Here is a 12,425-nt window from a genome sequence, read left to right on the forward strand (position 1 = left end):
CTGAAGATGAGAATGGAAGTTCCGAAATCTATCACGTAATAGAAAAAGTTATGAAACCATCCTGGAGGCAAAGTCTATTTTATTTATAATTACTAATATATTCTTTGAATCACATGACAGGCAATGCACCTATAAGTATTAAGCTGCCTAACTCTTTAAAAATATTAAAAATAACTGCAGTACCCCTATCCTGGCGTAACTGTAAACACGTCTGTCTAGAACGAGTACAATGCAAAGACTGTTTTCCGTGACAGAGTCTAGTTGTGGACGCCGTTGCCTCTTAGATCACTGTTAAACGACTCCGCCGCATTCACCCGCCCGGAACGCGAAGCTGGGTGATGGCTCGAATGTCCTTGTAGATTACGTGAAAGAATTTGTTTCGAAAATGATTAAAGAAATGGTTTTCCCACATGTCGTCCTTCTCCCATTATTCAGCAACAGTTTAAAAATCCATCACCCTCTCACATCTGAAATAAAAATTTTAGTGGGGAATAAGGAAACGCACGTAACTGGACCGTTGCACTCTAGCATTCGAACTGGCTTTAATGTGCCTGGTAGTCCCGCCGTTATTAGCTTCTAAACAATGCCATTTTCACTTGAGACACCATACACAGGCCGAACTAAGCAAGAATATTACTCTATAAGTCTGTTTGGCTCTCTCTGTAGTCCACAAATTCTATATTGATGTCGGCAGCGTTGCTTTACCATCAAAAACACGGGAGTCAAGGGCTATCAACCCATTACACTTTCTTGTGCCCTGTGACCTTCGGCCAACAACATGTATGATTTGCGCATTCGATTGTAGAAATGCAGGGAGATTACCAACTTTGCAAGCTTAGCCACGACAAAATGTACATGATATAACAAAGAAGTGTGGCTGAAGTTTCAGAAGATTATTAGTCTGACTTGCTTAGCCACAACAAAACATACAGGGTGTATCAAAAAGCAATGACCGAACTTTCAGGAAACATTCTCCCCACATAGAGGAAGGAGATATATTATGCGGACATGGATCCGGATACGCTTTATTTCTATGTTAAAGCTCATTTTCTACTTCCCTTCATGATGACATAAATGATGGGGAACATACAGAAATTGAACGTACCAGCTTTACATGAAACGCTTTCTGACGTAAAATGTTCAACAAACCCTCTCCGTAACACCTTCCTAAGTGAAATGTTTTGAATGCCCTCTGTTAGAAGGGATACTTGCATCAACCCGCTGTCGCATTGAATCCCTGATGCACTGATGAATCACTGGAGAATTGTGTATTGTTTCACAGCCTTTCACAATGCGGACAAGAAGATTCTGTACCTCTCGTACGGTGGTTCTGTACACAAAAACTTTCAAATACCGTCACAAATAAAAGTCTGGTGGATTTAGGTCCGAAGAACGTTGAGGCTATCGCATTCTTCCAGCTCTACGTATCAGAGAATCTGTTATTTGGAAGCCTACGAATATTAACAATGAACTGAGGAGGAGCTCCACCGTGCATGAAATACGACCTTTGTCGCACTCGTAAACGCACTTGTTCTAGCAGAACAGGTGCAGTTTACTCTAAGAAGGTATGGTAAGTTTCTCTCTTTAACCTGGGTGGAAGAACGTAAGACTATAACAAACAGCCACAAACAGTGCCGGCCAAAATTTTGAAAGAAAATATTTGTTGATAACCCCATTCTCCAGAGATACATCAGCACATCAGGGATTCACTGCAGGTACCACTGCTAACGGAAGGCGTTCAAAACACATCACTTAGGAAAGTGTTTCATACTGTAACGAAGAAGACATTTCGAAAATATCATGTAAGGAAACGTTTCACGTAATACTGGTAAGTTCCGTTTCCGAGTGTTCCCCATCATTGACGTCATCATGAAGTGTAGTAGAAAATGAGCTGTAACATGGAAAAAAAGTTTTTCCCGACCCATGTTTATGTAAGGAGCGAAAAATAAAACGGACTAACTACATGGAAGAAACACGTCAACGAAACACACAAAATAGCCCGTATTTACACTCTAAGACAAAAAAAATCAACATACCATGACAGAATTATCCGAACCAGACGGAAATCTGTAAATATGATGTACATGTACATGTACATGTACATGAACAGACAAACAAATGATTACAATCACAGAAAAATTGTATGATTTATTCAAGAGAAAGAGTTTCACAAATAAAGCAAGTCAATAACACGTTGATCCACCTCTGGCCGTTAAGGAAGCAGTTAATCGGCTTAGCATTCATTGATATAGTTGCTGGTCATTCTCCTGTGGGGTATCATGCCAAATTCTGTCCAATTGGCACGTTATATCCTCAAATTGACGAGATTGTTGGAGGACCCTGTCCATAATGCTCCAAACGTTCCCAAATTGGGAGAGATCCGGCGACCTGGCTGTACAAATTAGAGTTTGTCAAGCACAAACAAAAGCAAAAGAAAAAAACTTTCGCCGTCTGCGGGTGGGCATTATCTTGGTGAAATGTAAGCCCAGGCTGGCTTGTCTTGAAGGGCAGAAAGAACGGGGCGTGTCGCTGTGCTGAAGGCTGCATTGGATGATAACGTAAGGGCTCGTGCTATGGAAAGAAATGGCAGCCACGACCATGACTCCTGTGCTGTTGGGCTGGTACCCCAGTGCTGAGATGTCTCTTCGGCCTAGAATCTCATTGACTGGAGTAGAATTGTCTCCAGTGATGAGTCCCGCTCCGAACTGAGCCCCGACGACCTGCCAAGACGTGTTTGGGGACGTGGGATACCAGCCTGACTGTCGCCTGCAAAACAGCCCACCAACCAGGAGTGATGGTCTGGGCTGCCATTTATTTTCATAGCAGGACGCCTTTGGTTGTCAACCGCGGCATTGTTACAGCGCAGCTGTACATCGACGATATTCTACGTTTCGTTTTGTTACCCTTCATGGCAAGCCCTCCTGGCCATACATTTCAGCAAGATAATGCCCACCCGTACACCGCGAGAGTTTCTGCTGGTTGTCCTTGTGCTTCCCAAACCCTGCCTTTGCCAACAAGAACGCCGGATACCTCCCCAGCGGAGAACGTTTGAAGCATTATGGACAGGGCCCACCAGTCATCTCGAGATTTTGACTATATAACACGCCGCTTGGACAGAATTCGGCACGATAACTGCTTGCATAAGGGCTGGAGGTGGAGTAACGCGTTACTGACTTGCTCAATTGGTGTAGCTTCTTCACTAGAATATATCATCCAATTTTTCTGAAATTGCAATCATTGGTTTGTCTGCACATCACATCTACCGATTTCCATACCGTTACGATAATTTCTTCGCTTTTTTTCGTCTTTTTTCTTAGAGTGTATGCAACGTGAATAGCAAAGGCCCGAAAACACTTTTCTAGGGCTCACCTGAAGTTACTACTACATCTGTCGATGTCTTTTCATCCAAAAGACGAGTAGGATGCTGCGTCCTCTCCACCAAGAAATCCTCAGTCCAGTCACAAATGTCGTTTGATGCCCCATTAGAGCTTACATTCGATAACAAGTGTAAGCGTGGTACTTTTTATTCAAATGCTTTTCTGGAGTCAAGAAATACCGCTTCTATTGTACTGCCTTGATCTGTGGCTTTCAGACGTCGTCTGAGAAAAGCCAGAAGTTGATTCACAATAGCACAGTGTAATATATATATTTTAACTTATGGTGTACGTATGTAAGCGTCCTTTGTTACAAGCTATAACGACAGTATTTTTAGATCCATTATATCTTAAGACTGGTAGTTTCAGATCCCCTTGAAGACAGGCTGAATGTGAAGGCTGAGGTCAATCGTGGACTTGAAAATAGTAGATATCAGCAACTGAAGCGGTCTTGCATTAATGAATACGCAGTATGTCCCACATAGCTTCGCCACCATATATATTTTCGAAATGAAACAAAATGTGAAAATTGTAACTGGCCAGTGATGCACCTACGTCAGGACTCACACAATGGGCATGAATAGTACACGTAAACAAACCACTTTCAACACAAAGTTACGTTTTATTTTTAAATAGCACATTGTACGTTTTTTTCCAGTGAATTGAAAACTAGAGGTACAGTTAGTGATAGCCGAATTGGTTTCACCGCTCAAAAGCTTATACCGTCTGGAATATGTAGATTTTAAAGAATGTAAGTGGTGCCACAGTTTTCGCCATAATCGTGTGATGCCGTAATGCGGGTTGCCTGTACTGTCCTGAAGCATGCTGTAGACCAAAGGTTCCCAACAAAATTTTCTCGAGGACCCCCTCATCAAGCATGATTGGTACCTTGTCATATTACAGTATCAAGCACCTAAAAAAGCCAAATTAAGAGTCTTTTTATACGTTTTCTATTTTTAGTACTTAGAAAAAACATTGACGTATTCATTATTGAAAATACATTGAGCTTAAAACTGCTCATGCAGGATATGGCCAAAACAAAAAATCTGTTATCATACGAAATATATTTAATATATTTTTTATTCTAATAGCATCTTGCGGACTCCTATGGCATAGCTTGCGGGCCCCTGGGGGTCCACGGACCACCTGTTGGGAACCACTACTGTAGACATTTGCTCTGCGCATTACGCCAGAAAGTGTGGTGCCGTTGCTATCCTTTAAAGTCGACGCATTTCAGAAGGTATGACGCTTGGAAAAGTGAAAACAATTATGCTGTTGCTAATAGTACCTCTAGTTTCCAGGTCTGTAAAAAACTTAGATGTACCGTTTAAAAAAACGTAACTTCGTGTTTAAAGTGATGTTTGTTTACATTTATGGATTGTATATACCTTGCCATTGTGTGAGCCCTTCAGACAGGTGCTTTCTTTCTTTCTTTCTTTCTTTTGCTTGTGCCTGTTTCCCGCAATGACGCAGGGTCGGCATGGTTAATCGGATTTGGCAAGGTTAATTTAAGGGGTGGCCGGATGCCCTTCCTGCCGCCACCCCATACCCCCCCCCCCTCCCGGGGGATGGAATTAGTGTACCCCAACTGTCTGTGTCTAGTGTGATTCATGGAATAGTGTGAATGTGTTCAGATGTCTGCGAGCCGTGTAACTGAGGCGGCATGTGAGGACCAGCCTGGTATTCACCTAGTGGGATGTGGAAAACCGCCTAAAAACCACATCCAAGCTGGCCGGCACACCGGCCTCCGTCGTTAAGCCGCCGGGCGGATTCGATCTGGGGCCGGTGCGCCTACCCGAGTACAGGAAGCAGCGCATTAGCGCTCTTCCCCCCCCCCCTCCCCTCAAGTTTCTGACGCAGTCTGCGCACTTCAAGGTAAAGCTCAGCATTTTCATGTATCAAGAAACTGTTACGTTTCATACCCTGTAATAAATATAAAATGAGTACTACTGTATACAGAAATGTTTTCCACTCCTGTTTCAACTGGATGCAAGTGATATAACACACTGTAGTAATAATCCTGTTACCTTATGTTTTTCTTACTATCTTGTTTGGAAGAAAAACCTGTTTAACTCATTTTGTTTTGTACTTTGTCAAAAACTCAGACTTTTAAAAGTGCAAAATCTGAGCCTACTTCTGAGTAACGGGTGGAGATAAACAAAAAATAACATGCATAACCATATGTAACACTAAATTAGGCAACAACATTGCCAGCTTTCAAAGGGCTGCCAACAGGCTTTTTCACTGTTGCTGTTTTAACCTTGTGTTTCTTACTTTCACAATGCTGAATGAACTGTGCTTCAGAGTTTAATGTTAAATTACATGGCTGGCAATAATAATAACCAGATGGTGTTCTATAAATAGAATAGTTTTTTCCCACCAATCTCTGTGTGCCATCTTCATTCTGTATCACACTTGCAAGAATTGAATCTGACTGAGTAGCCTGTGGAGTTGTACTTGTCACAGTTGATCTCTGTTTATTTGCAAGTTCGGCTTTTCTGTGTTTCGCACCCCGTAAGTGCATATCCAACTGGTCTTGTGAAGTGGTGGCCACTTTACAAAGTTCACAGAAAAACTTCTTGGTTTTCTGAATTGGTGAATCTGGTTCAGGTGCTTTAAGCGTTAGTGGATCTGCATTTGACCATGGCTGAAACTGTGTACCAATCCCAAATGTTCCCGTCTGATTATTAGCAGGAACTGCACACTGTTCTACCTTTGTTTTCGCTGCAGCATGGCCTGCAAGTGCTCTTCAGTGATTGCGTGCCATGTAGTGCTGCTCCGCATGTGCAGTTGACGTAAGGGCAACATTACATACTTCACAGAATGGAACATCTGGAACGCTTTTCTGTGGTTGGCCATCTTTAAACTGTTTTGGCAATGGCTCTCCACTCTCCTTTGACCAGTTCAATAAGAAACTATGAACTTTCTTTTCATGCTGCCTCCCTGAGCAATGCATCTTTTCTGCGCTCTCGGCTAACCTGGCGGGTCCCCTTCAGACAGGTGCATCCTCGAATAATTGCATTTTTCACATTTTGTTTCGTTTCGGAAACATATAAGATGGTAGAGTTGGGCGGGAGCTTTCGCTGTCGACAACATGTGTCGGAGACCGCTACCCCTGGAAGAGGTAGTCTGCCAGAGCGGCTACTTTTGGCGGCGCACAGTGCGGCGCTGTGAGCTGGCGTTGTGTTGTCGCAGCTGGCACGAGATGGGCGTGTACGACGTGCCGGCCGTGATCGAGCACGTGCTGCGCGAGACGGGCTGCCCGCAGGTGTTCTACGTGGGCCACTCCATGGGCACCACCATGTTCTACGTGATGGGCTCCGAGCGGCCCGACATGAACGAGAAGGTGCGCGCCATGTTCAGCCTGGCGCCCGTCGCCTACATGCGCCGCGTCAAGAGCCCCATCCGCTACTTCGCGCCGGCCGCCAGCGACCTCACGGTGAGTCCACACGTGCCTGGCCACAAGCAGCGCCACAGCCACTGCCTTCAGAACGTAGTACACTACTGGCCATTACAATTGCTACTCCAAGAAGAAATGCAGATGATAAACAGGTGTTCATTGGACAAATATATTATACTAGAACTGACAGGTGATTACTTTTCACGCTATTTGGGTGCATAGATGCTGCGTTGACCGCGACGTCGTCAAACACCGATGCGACCATCATGATGCTGTAAGACATAAACCTCGATTCATCCGAAAAAATGACGTTTTGGCATTCGTGCACCCACGTTCGTCGTTGAGTACACCATCGCAGGGATCGAATGAAGGGTAGAGCCACGGTTCGTAACACATGTGAAATGTAACGTCCACTGTTCAAAGTGCCGACAGTGGGAACAAGACGTGACCGAGACGTGTAACCAATGCAGCTTCTACACGATACCACAGTTCTTCAAGAGTAGTGACTGGCGTATTGTGACGAGCCAGTTGCTCGGCCACCATTGACCAGACATTTCAATTGGTGAGAGATCTGGAGAATGTGCTGGCCAGGGCAGCAGACGAATATTTTCTGTATCCAGAAAGGCCCGTACAGGACCTCCGGTCGTGCATTATCCTGCTGAAATGTAGGATTTCGCAGGTATCGAATGAAGGGTGGAGCCACGGGTCGTAACACATCTGAAATGTAACGTCCATTGTTCAAAGTGCCGTCAGTGCGACAAGAGGTGACCGACAAGTGTAACCAATGGCAACACGCCGGGTAATACGCCAGTATGGCGATGACGAATACACGCTTCCAATGTGCGTTCACCGCGATGTCGCCAAACACGGATGCGACCATCATGATGCTGTAACACAGAACCTGGTTTCATCCCAAAAAATGACGTTTTGCCATTCGTGCACCAAGGTTCGTCGTTGAGTACACCATCGCAGGCGCTCCTGTCTGTGATGCAGCGTCAAGGGTAACCGCAGCCATGGTCTCCGAACTGATAGTCCAAGCTGCTGCAAACATCGTCGAACTGTTCGCGCATATGGTTGTTGTCTTTCAAACGTCCCCATCTGTTGACTCAGGGATCGAGACGTGGCTGCACGATCTGTTACAGCCATGCGGATAAGATGCCTGTCATCTCGGCTGTTAGTGATACGAGGCCGTTGGGATCCAGTACGGCGTTCCGTATTACCCTCCTGAACCCACCGATTCCGAATTCTGCTAACAGTCATTGGATCTCGTCCAACGCGAGTAGCAATGTCGGGTTACGATAAACCGCAATCGCGATAGGCTACAATCCGATCGTTGTCAAAGTCGGAAACGTGACGGTACGCATTTCTCCTCCTTACACGAGGCATCACAACAACGTTTCACCAGCCAACGCCGGTCAACTGCTGTTTGAGTATGAGCAATCGGTTGGAAACTTTCCTCGTGTCACCACGTTGTAGGTTCCGCCACCGGCGCCAACCTTGTGTGAATGCTCTGAAAAGCTAATCATTTGCATATCACAGCATCTTCTTCCTGTCCGTTAAATTTCCCGTCTGTGGCACGTCATCTTCATGGTATAGCAGTTTCAGTGGTCTGTAGTGTAGTATCAGATGCACTGGGCATAATTTTCGTCAACAACGTACGTTACCTCCAAAGTCGCTCGGCTTTCGGGCGACGCAAGCTCCTTGCAGATTGCGAACGTCATTACGTAGCCGTATAGACAGGTCCGAGTAAAAGTAACGTGCCTTGTACACACACCTTTCATAGCTATCATACGAATAAGGATTCGTTACCTAATCTGTGCAACAAAATTAAAGGAACACTTTTTCGAAACCCTGTAATTGTCTTTCAGTACGAAACGTAAGTTTGAAATTTGGCTCAAAGATGTCTACAACCTTCCCCTGTAAAGGTGCAAAAGGCTGGCGCCCTGGTACATTGCTCATGGGCTCTGCGACGCTTCAAACAGTAAGATGCTGCTACGAAAAGGGCACAGCCCAGAGGTTCATATGAACTATAAGGCGGGTGAATGACATGACATTGGCACCAAATTTTTACTATAATTCTGCCAAAGCCACTGTGCACTTGTCACACGATAGCAAGCTCGTCATATCTCCTATTACCCACAGTTCTCCCCTTTTTTTGACGCCTTTTCGATGGAGAGCAGAACCGCGACACCCGGCATCGAAATCAAGTTTCTCTTATGGGTGGCCGAGAAAAACATTTCATATGCACCGCCGCTCGCAATCGACACGAAAAGGCCTCAGAGTACGCCATAAAGGCTTTCCCTGGGACGTTGATTCCCACACATTTCGCGATCGAAAACTACAGTTCGCAGTGCGATGGTCAACAATACGACGTTCTCGACAACGTTCGACAGTGCTGCCACCTCCTGGGCGTTTCAGCTCTACGCTAGAAACATCGTCAGGATGCAACCATATTGAACGTGATCTGACCTTTTTGGAGCGTAATGCGCCAGCAATTTTTGTTCCAGTATGCGGGGTGGAACCACTAAACACCGTCCAAAACCGTTCAGCGAAATGTTGACGTGATCCTGAGTAGCAAAGAGGGTTTATGCTTTTTCAGTGCTCCTGTTTTGCATCTTCCTGTGGCGTGATCATGACAGGCTGCTCCATTAACGTGTGCGTGAACAAAATGGCAAAAGTTTCCTCTAAGGCTCCTCCAGTTTGGCAACAACCTCAGTGCCACCCATGCACTTTTGTTTAGCTGTTTGAAAATGTAACTGTCAGAAACTTCGACGCCAATTCAGTCTCGAGGCTGCTCTTCCACCTCAAGTTATGGAAACCCCACGTAATGAGTGTCGAAGGGGTTGCCTAACGCTCAGGTGCTAGAGCAGCCAATACCCTGAATGTTTGTCGTAGTTTCTTATAGGTACGAGGGCTATTCCGAAAGTAAGGTCCGATAGGTCGCGAAATGGAAACCACGGTAAAAATCAAAACTGTTTTATTTGCAACAGTTAGATACACCTTGCAGCTACTTATCTCCATAGTCGCCGACCCGACTTAGACGTGTATCGTAGCGTTGTACCAACTTTCCCATACCCTCGCTATAGAAGGCAGCCGCCAGTGCTCTCCGCCAATTCTCTACGCTGGCCTACGGCTCGTTGTCTTGTGCCGAAATGTTGTCTTCATAACCAGCGGTTCATGTGACCTGAGCTGAAACTCAGAGGGAGACAATTACGGGCTGTATTGTGGGTAATCTCACATTTCCATTTGAAAACGATGCAGGAGCATCTTCATTGCCCCTGCAGAATGCGGCTGAGAATTGTCTTGAAGACGAAACAGCACGACAGTTATGTAATGTTAGCTGCATAGCTTCAGGGGAAATTTCTCACCAGGCCCCCGTACTTGGCGGCAGACACTATTTTCTAGACATCTTTACGCACTCACTGCGAGCTCAGAAATGAGAAGAGCGACGTGATGCTAACTGGGGTTATACTAGAGACACTACCCAACACATCTGTGCAAAGCTTTATCGGATTTTCATAGTCGTTTCCATTTCGTGACCGATCGGACCTTACTTTCGGAATAGCCCTCGTACATTTGTAATGTGTTCAACAAAGGCGCGTGGCCGAACTGGAGGAGTTTTAGACGGACGCTTTGCCGTTTTACCCACTAGGGAAACTTCCCATCACACCATATTGACAGCCAGTCAAAACCCGAACACAGATCAGGCATGAAAACAGTAAGAAAGCGTACTGAACTGTGAAAAAAAGAAAGCAGAATAGAAACACTGAACGGTCCAAGGACAAGAAGTGCAATACACAGCGTCCTCAATGAGCAACGGCGTCGTGATTAAGAGGTCACGCTGTTGAACCACCAAGCAGGCGAATCGTGTTCAAACCACCCTCGTATCAATAAGCCTTTTTTTCCCTCGCTGTTCGTTGCATTCAAATTTATGTCTATGTTGTGGAGTAACGTCCATTTGCAACAGCGAGGTGTAAAGAAGGGACCTATAATGACACTGACTCTGCACAACTACTCTATTAGCAGCCAAATGGAAGTGGCTTTCGAATGGCAACCGCAAAACGTTTGATGACAAGGCGACAAGTCAACCGAACCCTCCACCGGAAAACACGTCTGGCGCGTCATACACGGCATTAGGGACGGTGCTTGTGTCATACAAAAGGAATCTTACTGACCACCTAATTTGTATGCCTGGTAAGTGAGTGACGTATGCCTCCTTGCCCGTATGTGAATGTGATCACTCCCAAGGAAATGATGAAAACAAAACAGTTTCTCACATAAGCTGTAACAAATGAACGCAACAGTTTCACAATAGCACGGTTTCTCTGTGCTCTGTCAAAACATGTGTTTTTAACGTTTTTGATGGTACGTTCCGTTTTGGAAGTTTTGACTCTTGAATTCCTTCTTTGTAAAATAGTTCACACCCATTTCATTGATGTTTTCATTTCTGTGAGACGTCTATGTGGTATCTCGCCTGCTCTCACTATTTATCACTTTTACTTACGACGGTAATCACTTATATTCTGTAAGCAGCATATAATATGACAACTGTCAAGACTACAGAAGGAGAACAAACATATCAATGACCGGGCGGACAGTTCATAATGTGGTGAAAAATAAATAAATGGCACGAGTGAGTTTAGAACACGACTCGTCCGCTTCACAGTCCAACACCGTGACCACTTTGCCATGACGCCGCGGCTGTGGACACTCGCTCAATGCTGCATTTGTTAAGCTTGGGCCGTTCACTGTTTCTATTTCATTTTTTTTTTCCTATTGAGTAGAGCTTCTTCCTGTTTTCATGCTTGATCTGTGTTCAGTTTTGACAAGCTATCCACAGGGCCATCTGACCACTACATTCGTCGGGGATGCAATGGGGAGTTTCGTTTGTCAGGCACATCTTACTGCAGCAGCCGCGATGATCACGCCACAGGAGGATGCTACACAGGAGCGCTGAAAAGCATAAACGCCCATTGCTACTACTGATCACGTTCAAATTTTGTCAAATGCTTTTGAACACCCTCTAGTGGCTCCACCCTGTATATCGGAGAAAAAAAATTGTGGGCGCACTCCACTCAAAAGAGGTCAGATCACGTTCGGTGGGTTCGCAGCGCCACCAGGTCCTTAGCATACGGCTGAAACGCCCAGGGGGTGGCAGCAGTGGGGAACGTTGTCCTGCTACTCCCCGTTTTGCGAAATGTCATTTTTGACCACGAAATGTTTGAGAATCAACACTCCAAGGGAAGCGGTAGTCTCAGTGACACTTTTTGGGCCACCCCCTGATGCTTTTGGTGTCACTCCTGAGCAGCGGTGCATATGAAATGTTTCACACGGCCACCCGCATGAACACCGCGTCACCTCAACGCTGGGTGTCGCGGTTCTGACCTCCATCGCATTGCCTCAGAAGAAGGGGTGAAATGTGGGTAACACGGCGTCTGACCACGGTGGAGTTGGGCCGAATTGTGATAAAATTAGGTGCCAATGTGATATCATTAATTAACTCTACATCTCACATGAACTTCCGAGTTGTGGCCCTTTTTTATTTGGATGTGTCGACATTTTGCTGCTTCATGCGTAGCCGAGCCCTAGGGTGACGTCGCAGGGTGCCGACCTCCTGCGCTATTGCAGAGGAAGGTTGTAGGCGTCCTTGA

At 45.6% G+C, this 12,425-nt stretch overlaps 1 protein-coding gene across 1 annotated transcript in view; it reads left to right on the plus strand.

Moving 5' to 3' along the window:
* The window catches only part of LOC126198523 (lipase 3-like), a 202,319-nt gene that overhangs the window by 118,712 nt on the left and 71,182 nt on the right, over positions 1 to 12,425 (plus strand). The window contains exon 4 of the mRNA XM_049934912.1: positions 6,570 to 6,813. Within this exon, the coding sequence (XP_049790869.1) occupies positions 6,570 to 6,813 (244 nt within the window). The remainder of the gene's footprint in view (positions 1 to 6,569; positions 6,814 to 12,425) is intronic.

The sequence above is a fragment of the Schistocerca nitens genome, chromosome 8 (genome assembly GCF_023898315.1).
Source record: "Schistocerca nitens isolate TAMUIC-IGC-003100 chromosome 8, iqSchNite1.1, whole genome shotgun sequence".
Classification (NCBI taxonomy): Eukaryota; Metazoa; Arthropoda; class Insecta; order Orthoptera; family Acrididae; genus Schistocerca; species Schistocerca nitens.